Source organism: Festucalex cinctus, chromosome 6, assembly GCF_051991245.1.
Source record: "Festucalex cinctus isolate MCC-2025b chromosome 6, RoL_Fcin_1.0, whole genome shotgun sequence".
NCBI classification, from domain to species: domain Eukaryota; kingdom Metazoa; phylum Chordata; class Actinopteri; order Syngnathiformes; family Syngnathidae; genus Festucalex; species Festucalex cinctus.
The window spans coordinates 26,513,603-26,530,054 of record NC_135416.1 but is presented as its reverse complement, the minus strand read 5'-3'; the positions used below and the strand labels follow the sequence as shown (position 1 = coordinate 26,530,054).

The 16,452-nt window shown below is 47.7% G+C and overlaps 1 protein-coding gene across 3 annotated transcripts in view; it reads left to right on the top strand.

Annotated features, from left to right (window-relative positions):
- Window positions 1-16,009, top strand: part of LOC144020243 (testis-expressed protein 2-like) — a 44,933-nt gene extending 28,924 nt beyond the window's left edge. For 2 of the 3 annotated variants that reach the window (XM_077523524.1, XM_077523523.1), the window contains exons 10-13: window positions 769-882; window positions 7,904-8,119; window positions 8,317-8,437; window positions 13,881-16,009. In XM_077523524.1, the coding sequence (XP_077379650.1) occupies window positions 769-882; window positions 7,904-8,119; window positions 8,317-8,437; window positions 13,881-14,024 (595 nt within the window). In that variant the 3' untranslated portion in view covers window positions 14,025-16,009. The remainder of the gene's footprint in view (window positions 1-768; window positions 883-7,903; window positions 8,120-8,316; window positions 8,438-13,880) is intronic. The other variant, XM_077523525.1, reaches the window with a different exon arrangement.
- Window positions 16,010-16,452: the final 443 nt, after the last annotated feature.

Here is a 16,452-nt window from a genome sequence, read left to right as displayed (position 1 = left end):
AGCTGTTTTTTTACAGTCCCATTCACACTTCCTCGGTCTAAGCTCGCATTCTGATCATGTCGTTTTTCTTCCGAACTGCTTTTGTTCTGCCGTAGTGTTCTTGGCGCAAATCCATCATTGCCATGTGTGGTAAATCAGGTGCAAACTACACTCGGCTGTCAACCTTTTGTGGGCAGGTTTGCTCTGGTATATAATTAGAGCAATATCCTTTGTGAATAGGACGTTTAAGATGGAGCATAGTAGCATCCTGCAGGTGCAAATGAAGAGCAATTAATGGCGCTATTAGAGGACGCAGTGCATTCTTTGTGCATTCGGCCCTCAGTTTGATTTTATGGGGTCTCCAGCTGCATATAATACGAAATGCTTTCGATTTCAAAAAACCTCACCTGTTTTTCTTGGTTTTTCTAAACCTTCTCTTCCTTCTTTCTACTTTTCCTGGACTCTGCTTTTATGCTGCTGTTAAATGGATACATTTCTGTTATTGGTAAGTGCTGATTGACCACATTCGATATTTTATTCCTGTCTACCTTGGGGTGTGGGATTTAATATCTAGAAGTGTAATAAGGGCAATAGCATTATTTTCTAGAACTCCTCTGAAATGTAGAGGAATAATATTTTATGTTAATGAACAACTACCAATTGATCTACAATGTCCCAGTACATTTTTTGAAGTCACATGCAGAAGAAGTTTATTATGAGTTTGCACAAGCCATGTGCAGATTTGACTTGTGAATAAGTGGGCTTGCATGTCTGTTGGTGTCGTGGCAGATTCAGACCCCGAACTTACTGCCTGGCTGACAGCGACGAGGAGTCTTCCAGTGCAGGCTCATCGGATGAAGAAGATGCCACTGAGCAATCAAATGATGTCCCTGGAGCAGAAGGGTAAGAAAGCGTCTCTAATTGTATCAAATATGCTACAACAAGCTTGTGTTGGGCAACTTGTCCTGTTATACCGATGTGTCACATAAGAGGAGATTTTCATATTTCCCTGTTTCTTTAAAGGGCAAGTCCAAAATAAAATTCTCGACAATAATGTTATATGTTACCTCACTAGTCTAAACATGACATTCTGATTAATATTATATTTGTGGAATATGAGTTAAGCAGCAAAATCCAGCTTCAGCTTCAGGAAACAGGTGAGCTGTGATTGGTCGTCTCCTGAGCCCTGAACAACATTGATGTCATCTTCATTCAATAGCAAGTGGCTCCTTGAGATGGACAAAAAAGGCTGGATTTTGCTTCATAACGCATATTCCACAAATGTAATATTGATCAGAATGTCATGTTTAGACAAGATAACATATTATTGTTAAGAAATGTTTAAGGTTGACTTCCACTAAACTTTTAAGTAGGTACGGAGCCTCTCTGGTGCCAAGGTATATTTTTACTGACTTATTTATTTATTTATTTATTTATTTATTTTTGCTAATCTGTACCCACAGTTTACTAATCTGTATGTACAGTTTGGCAAACAGTGCCCTCAGTTTAGCACGTCAATAAGAAACGAAGAACACATGAAGAAGAAACAGCATCATGATGTAAAGAAATACAAGGTGATTCTTTGAGTATACCACACCGACCAAAACCGACTGTTCGGGAGAGGAAGACCTGCAACAATTGGCATACGTACTGTTAAATTGTGACATTTGTGTTAGCTCGAGCAAAAAAGATAGCTATACATATTATAACATATTATGTGTAGTGCGCACGGGCTGTGAAGCAATTTGGCTCTCGCCATAGATCCTCCAATATCTTAGACCGGAAAACCTGTACACTATTTTGTTTAGCTTCCACAAACGCTTCGGCTGCTGGAGAAATTGGTAAATTTGGTGTGAGGCTTAGTTATATATTCCACAAACGATGGATAAATGAGCAGCGATGCTGAAGTTGGCTCTACCGTGGCAATCCCGTCCATCTATTACCCAGGATTTACACCGGTTGCGTGTGCGGTGCGGCTGCGGTGCGGTGCGTCTTGACTGCGTGCTCCGGACGTGTAAATTTTTTGGCCAATCTACACCGGCTCCGCACAGCTGCGGTCCGGCAGTTCGTCGCCGACCACTTCCCGTCGTGTCTCGCGTGACCGTGCGCGATCATGTGGCATTAAAAACAACGACAAACACACATAAAATCTGTTGCTCAACAGAGAAGCAGAAAGAGAGGTGGACTTTTATTATTTTGTGGCTTTCCACCTCCAATATAAACCTCTCCTCGTCCATGTTCGCTGGTGTCTAAAACGTGAATGAGCACCGCGCCCGTTAACTCCAGGCCCGGCTACGCCCACATCACGTTTTGCTGACATGCTTGCGAAATAGGAGCTGGTGAGTGTTTTATTCTGAAAGGTAACCGGAAATTTATTTTGAAACTGCGTCGGTCTTCCTTTCCCGCTCGATGTGTTTTGTGCTAGCTTGCCATTTGCCGGAGGCCTACCGCTGCGGCATCCGGCAAAAACAGAAAATAGGTCTATCCTTGCGGAAGGGCTGCGGCATGCCGCAGCTGAGACGCAGTCGACACGCAACGCACACGCAAGCGGTGTAAATTGCACCATTCGAATGAATGGAATCTAATTGGTTGCGTCGCCGGAACGCACCGCAGCCGCATCCGGTGTAAATCCCGGGTTAGCCTTTATAAAACCTAAACCCTAATTGCATTTCCTGGCATGAAGATGGCAGTGTTTTCACAGTTTTGCATTGGTGAAGACTAGGAATGCACCAATCCTCCTTTTTCATTACTGATTTGATACCGATAACTTTGGGTTAATTATCTGCCCATACTGATCCATACTAAATTGTCTTTGCACTTGTTTTTTTCTCCTAAAATATCCAATATATTTACAAAAAAACTCACATGCTCACATGTCTTGGAAATATTTTTTTTAAACATTTATTGGGATGTGATTTTCATTCAGTATTTTCAATACATGTATTAAATGTTTTGAATGAATGTAATCATTACTTAAGTGCCAGTACACTTTTATTTTCCAACCCTAAAGCACAGTGTTAATGTTTTAAATGTGCATAATGTTGCAGTGGCCTCCAATAATAAATACAAATGTATTTTAAATATCCCCTAATATGAGCTTTGCAGCAATGACACCAATCATCCTCTGGATGCCCTAATATTGTATTATTTATTTATTTATTTATTTATTTTGCAAAAATTCTGCCTTATTATACAAATACAGGCTCCACAAGTTGGTCTATACTGTGAGCCCAGTTTTAAATGGGCGGATTTTGTTGAGCGTGCCCAAGGCTTTCCTAAGTCCAAGCGCTTCTGTTTACAGAAATGAGACGTGGCCAAGGCTCCCCTGCACCACCTGCTTTGGTCGGTCTTTCAAGTCTTTTCGTGTCTGCACGTAAAGAAATCTCCAGGCTCCATACTTTTTTGCTCTTCAGTTTAATAAAATAGATGATCACCAAATACCACCTTTATGTACAAAATGCCATTACAACAGGCATAAATAATTACATTATTCTCTGTCTCGCCCGCCTCTGCAAACTCAGTTGCCGCTTCCCACACGGCCGTCCTTGCATTGAGCCTGCCGGCTCACAGAAGCTGCTCAGCAGCTTGCAGTGGGGCCCACCTCGCTGCCGAACGGCTTCCGATGTTCCCCCAGTGCAATTTTGACAGACAAATTGGCTGAGCCAATGTAGCAAAAGAGAAATATTTACCTCACCATTCCCCATTTCACCTCGTCATGTGGATCAAGACTATTTTGACTCGGGTTGTAGATTGGCTCATATCTGGCGATTCGATCCTTATTACGATTCATAGGTCACGATTCGATTTGATACGATTAATCCCGATAAGAATCTGTAAATCGGTTATTGCAATTTTTTTAAACTCTAAATTAGAAAATCCTAATGAGTACGTGTACGCTGTAAGATTTGTATGATAATGTATTTAACTGAAACTTCAACACCGTATTTAACACAGGTTGCAATCTGCCTCCGGAGTCCCACAGTCCAAAAAGGCCTGATAGGACTCCTTCTTCAGCTTGACGGCATCCCTTACCACTGGTGTCCACCAGCGGGTTCGAGGATTGCCGCCGCGACAGGCACCGATCACCTTACGGCCACAGCTCCGATCGGCCGCCTCAACAATGGAGGCGCGGAACATGGCACATTCGAACTCAATGTCCCCCGCCTCCCCCGGGACAAGGGAGAAGCTAAGCCGGAGGGGGGCATTGAAACTCTTTCTGAGAGGGGATTCCGCCAGACGTTCCCAGCAAACCCTCACAATACGTTTGGGTCTGCCAGGTCGGACCGGCATCTTCCCCCACAATCGGAGCCAACACACCACCAGGTGATCAGTTGACAGCTCCGCCCCTCTCTTCACCCGAGTGTCCAGAACATGCGGCCGCAAATCCAATGACACGACTACGAAGTCGATCATCGAACTGCGGCCTAGGGTGTCCTGGTGTCAAGTGCACATATGGACACCCTTATGTTTGAAGATGGTGTTCATTATGGACAATCCGTGACAAGCACAGAAGTCCAACAACAGAACACCGCTCGAGTTCCGATCGGGGGGGCCGTTCCTCCCAATCACGCCCCTCCTGGTCTCACTGGCATTGCCCACGTGAGCGTTGAAGTCCCCCAGCAAGACGAGGGAGTCCCCAGGGGGAGCGCTCTCCAGCACACCCTCCAAGGACTCCAAAAAGGGTGGGTACTCTGAACTGCTGTTTGGTGCATATGCACAAACAACAGTCAGGACCCGTCCCCCCACCCGAAGGCGGAAGGAGGCTACCCTCTCGTCTACTGGAGTGAACCCCAACGTACAGGCGCCGAGCCGGGGGGCAAGAAGTATGCCCACACCTGCTCTGCGCCTCTCACCATGGGTAACTCCAGGGTGGAAGAGAGTCCAACCCCTCTCGAGAGGACTGGTACCAGAGCCCAAGCTGTGTGTGGAGGTGAGTCTGACTATATCTAAACTTGGACATGGGAGGAGTTCGGTGAGGCCATGGAAACGACTTCTGGACGGCTTCGAGGAAATTCTGGTCCACCATCCGGCGTCTCAGGAGAGGAAAGCAGTGCACCATTAACACTGTGTATAGTGGCGATGGGGTGCTGCTGACCTCGACTCGGGACGTCGTGAATCGATGAAGGGAATACTTTGAAGACCTCCTCAATTCCACCGACACGTCTTCCTTTGAGGAAGCAGAGTCTGGGGACTCTGAGGGGGGCTCTCCTATCTCTGGGGTCGAAGTCACTGAGGTGGTTGGAAAGCTCCTCGGTGGCAGGGCCCCGGGGGTGGATGAGATCCGCCCGGAGTTCCTAAAGACTCTGGATGTTGTGGGGCTGTCGTGGTTGACACGCCTCTACAACATCGCGTGGACATCGGGGACAGTGCCTCTGGATTAGCAGACTGGGGTGGTGGTCCCCCTTTTTAAGAAGGGAGACCGGAGGGTGTGTTCCAACTACAGAGGGATCACACTCCTCAGCCTCCCTGGTAAGGTCTATTCAGGGGTGCTGGAGAGGAGGGTCCGTCGGGAAGTCGAATCTCGGATTCAGGAGGAGCAGTGTGGTTTTCGTCCTGGCCGTGGAACAGTGGACCAGCTCTACACCCTCAGCAGGATCCTCGAGGGTGCGTGGGAGTTCGCTCAACCAGTGCACATGTGTTTTGTGGATTTGGAGAAGGCGTTCGACTGTGTCCCTTGGAGAGTCCTGTGCGGGGTGCTTCGGGAGTATGGGGTACCGAAACCCCTGATAGGGGCTGTTCGGTCCCTGTACGACCGTTGCCAGAGTTTGGTCCGCATTGCAGGCAGTAAGTCGGATTAGTTTCCAGTGAGGGTTGGACTCCGCCATGATTGCCCTTTGTCACCAATTCTGTTCATAACTTTTATGGACAGAATTTCTAGGCGCAGCCGAGGTGTTGAGGGCGTCCGGTTTGGTGGCCTCAGCATTGCATCTCTGCTCTTTGCAGATGATGTGGTGCTGATAGCTTCATCAAGCAGTTATCTCCAACTCTCACTGGAGCGGTTCGCAGTTTGAAGCGGTTGGGATGAGGATCAGCACCTCCAAATCCGAGACCATGGTCCTCAGTTGGAAAAGGGTGGTGTGTCCTCTCCAGGTTGGGGATGAGATCCTGCCCCAAGTGGAGGAGTTTAAGTATCTTGGAATCTTGTTCACGAGTGAGGGCAGGATGGAGCGGGAGATTGACAGGCGGATCTGTGTAGCGTCTGCAGTGATGCGGACTCTGTATCGGTCCGTCATGATGAAGAAAGAGCTGAGCCAAAAGGCGGAGCTCTCGATTTACCGGTCGATCTATGTTCCAACCCTCACCTATGGTCACGAGCTGTGGGTCGTGACCGAAAGAACGAGATCCCGGATACAAGCGGCCGAAATGAGTTTCCTCCGCAGGGTGTCCGGGCTCTCCCTTAGAGATAGGGTGAGAAGCTCGGTCATCCGCGAGGGACTCAGAGTCAAGCCGCTGCTCCTCTGCGTTGAAGGGAGCCAGCTGAGGTGGCTCGGGTATCTGGTTCAGATGCCCACTGGACGCCTCCCTGGAGAGGTGTTCCAGGTATGTCCCACCGGCGGGAGACCCCGGGGAAGACCCAGAACACGCTGGAGAGACTATGTCTCTCAGCTGGCCTGGGAACGCCTTGGGATCCCGCCGGAGGAGCTGGTTAATGTGGCTGGGGAGAGGGAGGTCTGGTTTCCCTCCTAAAGCTGCTGCCTCCGCGACCCGACCTCGGATAAGCGAAAGAAGATGGATGGATGGTTGCAATCTGCTTCATGTTTCAACAGCATTGAAATAAAATATTAAGTCTTAACGTTCCATTAATATAACATTATTCCATGCTTAAAGAGTGAACCGTAACCCTAAGACCTTTTGTTGAATATTTTCATTAAAAAAAATGTTTAAATATCAGCTCGCCCACATATTGAATCGATACAAGAATTGCACGCTGTAATATCACTATATATTGCCGAATAAATTTTTCTCACCACCCCTAATTTTGACAGATACCAGATCCATTTTTTCCCCCCCAGTTATTTGGGCCGATACCCAATCTATGTATTGGATCAGACCATCCGTAGTGAAGACACTGTTTTCCTTGTTGCCTACAGTTTAAAAAAAAAAAAACAGATTTTAAATTGCTCTCATTTCCACAAAATCAAAAAGGCATGGAGTTTCTCGCTTGTTTCACACTCCACACTACCCTAGTTTTCAAATCAATCAAACTTGTATCTGTTATATTCGTGTGTTCTTCCTTTCTTATTTATGTGCTAAACTGTGGATACCGATTGGTAAACTGTGGGTACAGATGAGGGGAAAAAAAATCATACCCTGACACCAGCACCAGAGGGGCTCCCTGTACTTGAGATTGCCACCACTTGTGGGCACTATGCTGCCCCCTCCTGATTAGGAATTGAAGTACAAGGTGCCTGTTTCACTTAATTTTCATGCCTGAGAGCTGCCACGCTAGACCTGTGCATGAACTAATGAAGCCTGCTCAGATGAGAGGCAAAATGTCAATAAGATAACTGGAACAGTCTAGTTGCGTTAAATTCAATGACCTGAGAAAGGTGCTTGTACTCTACTGGTCTGTAATCTGATCTGTAAAATGAACCTTGAAGCGATTTTGCATTTTAAATTGGCATCACATGCAGCCAAGTCCATATTCTTTTCTCTCTCTCTTTTTTTGTTTTTTGTTTTTTTGTTTTTTTGTTGTTGTTAGTTTTTTGTTTTTATGCACTTAGCAACACCCCAATGGATTTGCAACAAAACGAACAAACTGCAAACTTCAAGTTCAGGGTATCCAGATTCAAATCAGGGGAATGATGTAGGAAATACAAAACAATTTCTAGACACAGTATGCATCCCTTTTTTTAAGGGTCTGAAAGTAAAAGTAAGAGAAATTACTCTCATATTAAACATGTTATGTTGTGATTTTATCCAGATACACTTTTGTTGGAGGTCACAAACCCAGCAAAATCATGCGCTTTGTGGACAAGATCACCAAGTCCAAATACTTCCAGAAAGCCACGGAGACAGAGTTCATCAAAAAGAAGATGGAGGAGGTATCAAACACGCCTCTCCTTCTAACAGTGGAGTTACAGAAACTCCAAGGAACTCTTGCTTTCAATATACCTCCTCCGCCCACTGACAGGATCTGGTCAGTTCAAAGACATTTTCACCTTCATGAACGTTTGAAAGGAGTGTCTTGCAATGGAAATGTTAAAACTGCAGTGAATTATATGGCCTTTGTGTGTTTGTAGTCAATGTAAATTGTGTATACTGGTATATTTATTTATTTATTTATTTATTTATTTATTAATTTTTTGTCCGGATGTATGGGAATATTTTTTTCAGGTATGGCTTTAGGAAGCCCCCTCACTTGGAAATGAAGGCACGACCTAAACTGGGAGAAAGAGAAGTCACTCTGGCTCACGTCACTGACTGGATTGAGAAAAAACTGGAACGGGAGCTTCAGGTACTGATGCGTCATATATTTCATTGTTGGATGGCATTTAGATGCAGCGGCTCTTCTAATGTCAAACGTCTCTCTATATGTATAGTCGATTGAATGATGATGTGCTTATCAGGGAATACCTCAGTTCAGCATGCATCAAATAATTCTAGCAACTTACTTTTCCGCACTCGGCAAAATGTACAAAAAGCATGTTCTCTGTTATGCCCCAATAACGAGCGGACGACGGCTTGTGCTCACTGAACTTTTATTGTCTCATTTCAACAACTCCCTTGGGCCCGGTCGCCGTGACGTCACCACCCCGTGACCATAAACAATGGCTTAAAGCCATACACCACATTTACCCCCCCCCCCCCTTTCAAAGAAGTGCAAACCAATCGCAAATAACATAACATTAACAAAGACTTAAACGTAAATGGCCTGACTGGATGAACTGGGTAGACTACCAGTTCACCCGCATAACCTTGTGGAATATTCTGCCACGTGACAGGCTATGCACTAAACTTCAGTGGCCCTGAACTTTTAAACATAGTCCTGGAGGTACAGAGGTCTCCGGCGGACCCGGGCCGGGCGTGGCTCAAAACGCACGGGTCCCACTGGTGCATTCAGCTCAGGTGGGTCTGCTACTGGGGCCCCCGGGTGTGCAGAGGAAAAGTCCCAGTCCACATCCACCTGATCCGGTTCAGCTGCAGCCTTCCCGTCAGGGGCCGGTGGTGAACCAACTCGTCTAAGACGGCTGGCGTGCCACCGTGAGCCATCAGTCAGACGGAATGTGGCTGGTCCCAGCTGCTCTGTGATCTGCTGAGGCTCCGACCAAAACGAAAGCAATTTGTGTGGTCGGCTGGGTCTACGGATCCGGACCCAATCTGAAACTGCGAGTGCGGGGCGTCTCACCCGACGCACCCTGTCGTAGCGCTGTTTCATGCGACGCTGCTGCTCTGCCACTCTGTCACTTGGAGGTGTTGCCACTCCTGGAGTGGGTTGTTGAGGAGGCCGTAGACGATCCAAAGGAAGTTGGAGTTCCCGACCCAGCATGAGGAGTGCTGGGGAGCAACCTGTGGTGGCATGAGGCGTCGCTCTGTAGTGCAGCAGGGTGTTCTGCAGTGCTGCTAAAAATGGAAAATGATCAGCAAGGTGTGCTCTGAGTCCATTCTTAAGGGTCTGGTTAAACCTCTCTACGCCCCCGTTGGCTTGTGGGTGATACAGGGCAGTCCTGACATGTTTGATCCCCCTCCTCTCCGCGAAGGAGGCGAAATCCGCTGAGATGAACTGAGGCCCGTTGTCGGTAGTGATGGTGTCGGGCACACCCCGGCGGGCGAAGAGAGAAGAGAGGAAGTCAGTGACGACCTGGGTGGTTACAGACCCAACAGGATGCACTTCCGGCCATTTGGAGTGTAGGTCATAGGCCACCAGGAGGAACCGTTGATGCTGGGGAACGCCGTGCAGGTCCCCACAGATGTCCACCTGGATGTGGGACCACGGAGCAGCTGGCCACGGGAGGGGCTGCAAAGGCGGTGGCGGTGTCATGCCCGTCTTGCCACTGGTGAGGCAGGCCACACAATCCTTCACCATGGTCTCGATGTCCCTGTCGATACCCGGCCACCAAACCAAACCCCTGCAGCGCTGTTTCACTCTCACGACTCCCAGGTGACCCTCGTGGACCATGGCCAGGATGCGCCCCCGCAGAGCACCGGGAATCACTGCACACAGTCCCCTCGCTATACAGACGTCACCCCAACAGGAAAGGTCACTTCTGACCCGGTGGTAGGCAGCCAGCTCCTCCGGCACCTTAGCTGGCCATCCCTCCTGGATGAAGGTACGAAGCTGGGAGAACAATGGGTCCTGCGCAGACGCTGTCTGGAGATCCCGCAGAGATACAGCAGCCTGGAGGGGTTCGTGCAGCATGAGGACCAGCTCCGACTCAGAGTGGTCGGCGACAGGATCAGGCGAGGAGCTGGGTGTGGCCCTAGAGAGCATGTCAGCCACCACGTTGTCCCTGCCTGGTGTGAAAATCGTCTTGAAGTTATAAGCCTGCAATCTCTCCGACCACCGGTACAAACGGAGCGGCTTGTGCCCCGAACCAGTTGTCGCAAGGAGGGCCGTGAGGGCCTGGTGATCCGTGCGAAGCGTGAAACGTCGACCGTATAGGTACATGTGCCACCGTTCACACGCCCAGACGCAAGCCAGGGCCTCCCTTTCCCCCACGGAGTACTTCTGCTCAGTCGGGGTGAGTGACCTCGAAGCAAACGCCACAGGGCGTTCAGTCCCACCCTGGAGCTGGGACAGGACGGCGCCGACGGCGGTGTTAGAAGCGTCGCAGGTCACAAACGTGGGGCTCTGCAGGAAATGGGCCAGCACTGGTGGGGAGGTGAGTTGTGCCTTCAGCCGGCGGACCGCAGCTGAGCACTCAGGCGTCCAGGACCAGGGCGCGTCCTGTTTGAGGAGAGCACGCAGCGGGGCAGTGGTCTCCGAATAACGAGGCAGAAACCGCAGGTAGAACGCTGTCATCCCGAGGAAGGATGACAACTGGGCGGGACAGGAGGGCTCAGGCAGGCACAGAACAGCGTCAACGTTGGAATGGAGCGGGCTCAAGCCGTCTGCGGTCAGGCGGAAACCCACAAACTCAATGACTGAAGAAGCAAAAATGCACTTGTCCCCATTAAGTGTGAGGTTGTGGCGAGCGAGCACGTCAAGTACCATGGCGAGGTGGACATTGTGCAGCTCAGATGTCGCTCCATGCACCACGATGTCATCCAGGTACACGACTACCCCAGCGAAGATGGTGGACATAATCTTTTGGAAACAGCTGGGAGCGGAGCTAAGTCCAAAAGGCATGCGAGTGTACCTGAAAACCCCTATGTGGGTCACAAAAGCAGTGAGGTTGCGGCTCTCGAGGTGGAGAGGAACCTGCAGGTAGCCCTGTCGGAGGTCAAGCTTGGAGAAGACCGTAGACCCGTGAAACTTGGCCGAAAGCTCCTCCGTGGTGGGTAATGGGTACTTGTCGGGGATCACTGCCTCGTTCACCCGCCTGAGGTCGAGGCAGGGCCGCAGGCCACCCGTTCTTTTCTTTGCTACGACCAGATTGGAGATCCAAGGTGAAGCGTCCACCCGCTCGATGATGCCTGCATCGAGGAGTTTGTGCAGTTCAACGGTGACATCATCACGCAGGGCCAGGGGCAGCCGCCGCAGAGGTTGGATGACTGGGGTCACAACTGGATCCACAAGTGGCTGGTGATCAAAGCTAGTGAGGCAGCCAAGCCCCGTGAACAGGGATGGCCAGCGGTGTAACCATGGCGTGGCCACCGTCAGTATGGTGGCACCCAGGTTATCAGTGATGGAGAAGCCCAGGGCGCAGAACAGGTCGAAACCGAGGAGGTTGGCACCCTGGCGAGACACCTGGAAGGTAAATTTTGGGAGGACCGTAGAGCCATAACGAACAGCGAAGGTGGCAGTGCCCACCATGCCAATCTTAGAGTGCCCGTAGCCGTAAAGAACTTCCGCTCCAGCTTCAATCGACATCCTAGGGAAAAGTCGGCGCACTGTGGACTCGTTCAGAATGGATCTGGAAGCCGCCGTGTCTAGTAGTAGCGAAAGTTCAACACCGTCTAGTTCCACCGTGCACCACTTAAATGGTTTGGCACCGGAGCCTACTGAATGTATGGTCGTTGTAGACGAACTAGGCCGGGGGGACGCAGAGGACGGCGCAGAACGGCACACCCGGGAAAAGTGGTTCATCCTACCGCAGCGTTGGCACCGCTGCCCCGTGGCCGGGCAGCCGGGCGCTCGTGTAGGGTGAGATGGCGACCCGCAGTTCCCACAATGCTGCCGGGGTGTAGCGGCCCGGCGTCCCGCGACGTTCACCTCGAGCTCGTCGGGGGGAGGAAACGGCTCGGAGAGAGGGGCCGACGGAGCTACAGCCTGCGCCAGCGCAGCGGGGCGAGGAGAGGGCGGGCCCGGAGCCGCCAGCTGAGACGTCAATTTAGCAGCCGACTCGAGCTGGAAAGCCAACTCCACTGCCTTCGAAAGAGTCGTGTCGTCCGGTGACATAAACAGTTTTTCCCGAAGTCGGGGACTGGTCGTGTGCTCTGCCAGTTGATCCCGAATCATTTCCTCCTCCAAAGTTCCAAATTTGCACAGGCTAGCCAAACCCCGGAGGTCGGCGAAGTAACGGTGAACAGACTCACCCGGCCGCTGTATGCGTTGGCGAAAAACAATGCGGCGTACTATAACGCTCTGTGGAGCAGCGAAATGTCCGGACAGCAAATCCACACAGTCATCAAACTTCGGTGCGGGTCCAAGAGTTCGAAAAATCAGTTGTCCCTCGCAGCCCAGGCTGTGGATTAGCATATCCCTTAGCCGAGCATCGCTAGCGTCGGCCAAGCCAATAGCCTCGATAAACGTCGTAAATGACTCGTACCAGCGGGGCCACGGAACCGGCGGTTCGCCAGGTAGCGTTAGAAAAGGAGGCAGGGGTGCAAGCGGATGCTCCATCCTCGTCGCCAATGTTATGCCCCAATAACGAGCGGACGACGGCTTGTGCTCACTGAACTTTTATTGTCTCATTTCAACAACTCCCTTGGGCCCGGTCGCCGTGACGTCACCACCCCGTGACCATAAACAATGGCTTAAAGCCATACACCACATTCTCCACAATTCAGTGAAAGGCGAAGGAGACCTTGACGTAGCACTCGTACGATGTGGACGCTAGTACATGGAACAGTTATTTCTTTTCATGCTTTTCTATTAGGAAAAAAAATGGTTAATATGGATGAATGAGGTCAAGCAGATTCTTGGGATTTTTTTTTTTATTACATGAGTAAAAATTTGTAAATAGTAATTAAAGGCAGGGTCTTCTGTTTTCACTCAGGAAAATGCACTATATAAATACAGGATGTATACGCCTGAACTCCTTCTCATTCAACACCTCTGGACAGAGTTGTTTACCCCTCCAGCCAATCATGAGCGGGAAGTGGTGGGGGGCGTGTCACTCACTGTAGGCGGGCGAATTTGTCGGCTGCATGACAATCTTACATCAAGTTTGTAAGCTTGAGTGAGTGAGTGAAAAAAAATCTGTGCGGGCTGTCAAGTTGCAGCGGGAGTGACGTCATGCAGCTGACAAATTCACCCGCCCAGTCTGCCTGCACTGAGTGACACACCCCCTGCAACCCCCCGCTCTACGATTGGCTGGAGCGGTAAACAACTGTCTGCCCACAGAAACGTCCCGCTGGTGACAAAACAAACAAAATAGCAAAATACAGGCTGGGGAGGTTGGGATAGAGGAAAAAATCACCACCACATATTAACAGAAGCCCACAGGTGTAGAATGAGAAGGAGTTCAGGCGTATACATCCTGTATTTTACATAATGCATTTTCCTGAGTGAAAACGGAAGACCCTGCCTTTGGGTCTAACCAGTCATCATCATTTTTTTTCTCTGCTTCTTTCAGAAAATTTTTGTAATGCCAAACATGGACGATGTGTGGCTGACCATCATGCACTCAGCCATGGACCAACGAAGTGCTGCTGGACCTTTGGCTTGGTCTGCAGTGCACCAAGAGCCATCTCACATGGAGAAGGACAGCACCAGTTAGCCACAAAAATGCCTGTTTACAATACAGTATTCACAAAAAAATACTGATAACTCAAAATGGATGTTGGGGCCAAAGTTGATAGGAGAGAAATTCCTGACAGAAGTAAACGAACAGTTTGTGAATACTCATCACCCAACCGATACAAAATTAAACGAACAAGATAGTTAAACAAATACTGTCACGAAAGAGAAAGTATGTGCTGCTCAATTTTTTAGCATGTCTTTGAAGGATTTTCATTTAAGAAAGAATGTACTGGCGACTTGGTTTTAGCTCTTAGGGTGCAATTTGTGACCTTATTGCGCTACAATTACAGAAGCATTCACCAGATGTCTTAAGGCCTGCAAATAATAAAGACTGTATTGAGGCCACATATAGTGTGTCAGGTGTTGAGGGTTAACTAAAATGTAAGCAGGTAAAAGCTCAGCTTGTTGTTGATCACGTGTTAACTAACAGTATTTGTTTGTGCTGTGACTACAACCTGAATGCCACTTTTTATGCCAATAATGCCCTTTATCCATGTCTGTATGGAAATAACGCTGAAGGGCAGACAATTACAATTTACTGTGTACATTCCATACGTACAAGTGCAATGATAAAAATGCTGCGTTGACTAATGAATGATGTGGAAGAGAGATGAAAGTCTACTGAGATGTTTGTTGTTTAACCGATCTATTGAATGTATGTGTGGATGATTTTGGTTGTTATAATGAACAGTATCTAACGTTTTGATTGAGGTATGCAAGTGACTGCACGAAGAAGAGTTTTCCTTTTCAAATTCTTGTGATAAAACAATGTACAGTATGTCTGAATAATTAATGTGGCGTAAATATCTTTGCAGGATTTATATTTAACAAACATGGAAGCGTTGGATATAAATTGCTTCAAACAACTTTAAAGGGGCTGTCTGCCGGATTCACTCAGGAAAATGCACTTTTTAAATACAGGATGTACACACTTTAACTTTCTCTCAGTCTACACATCACTCACTCATTCACACACTAAGCTTCTGTGGGTGAGTGAGTGAAAAAAAATAACATTTGTGCATGCTTTCAAATTGCCACGGGAGTGACGTCATTTAGCTGACACGTTCGCCCGGCCCCGTTTGCGACACGCCACCCCCCGCTCTGCGATTGGCTGGGGGGTTGTAAATACTGTCTTTCCACAGAAACGTCCCACTGTTTACAAAACAAACACAAAATGGCAAAATACAGGCTGGGGAGTTGGGGGTTTAGGACGAAATTACCACAAAAGATTAAGAAAAACATAGGTGTGTAGATAGAGAAAGTTAAAATGTGTACATCCTGTATATAAAAAGTGCATTTTCCTGAGTGAATCCGGCAGACAGCCCCTTTAACATGCTTGCAGGGAGCTCGACTCACCATTTGTAGATGCCATTTAAGTTTGACCATACTTTGATGATACTAAGGTACTTTATTGCAAAGCTTCCCACGCCAAGAATGTATAGGCTTAAAAAAAATAAAAAGAGATGCTTCATACTTCCAATGTTAACCAAAGGCCTATAATTGGGCATAAAGTGCCATTCCTCTCTGCTCAAAGGTACACACATCCATTGTAATGTACTGTTAGTTGCAATTGCTACAACACATTTAACATTGTTTACAGGAATTATGTGCTCACCATTCCTCATTATTATTATTATTATTATTATTATTATTATTATTATTGTAAAGGTAACTAATGGCCTGCAACACAATTGATCTTTTGATGTGATTGTTTACCAGTATGCCTTGATTAGCTTTTTGATATTTTTGTTTTGTTTTTACATGAGGTGGCATGTGGCTTCTGTTTTTGTCTACTTTGGAATGAATAGAATCACGATTTTTGAGGGTGTATGAAGATCACGGCTGTTTGTATCTATTATTACTGACCTGTTAAAATGGATGTGCAATTTTGAAGGCCAAATTCTGTGATTGTGTATCTGCCTTATTTATGGAGCAAAAATAAATCTCAATCAAGAAAATGTTTTTATTGGAACAAGTCTATTGGTTTTTGTCCCTCAGCCTCAACATTAAGGTTCTGAATTTAGATGTGAGACTTGAATAAATAAAGTACAAATTTCTTATTTACTGACCATATGTTATTTAGTGACTTCACTACATGTGCAGACACATCATTAATAAGTGGTAGAAAGTAAAGAAGTATTTGTATTTTGTTACTTGTACGTAGGCCTACTGTAAGTATTTTTATACTAGAGTTGTTTTTTGTTTTGTTTGTTTTTTGTGCAGTTTAGTTTTTATACATTTGAAATCATATTCAGTATATGTATTTCCTACTCGTCATTTTTGTCTGTCTAGGCTTACTTTATCAACCTCAGTGGATGAGGACATCATGACAAACTAATGTCAACCATGAGTTACATGTCATGATTGAGATCTTGGCATCTCTAATGAGGCGGACCTTGGAAAAA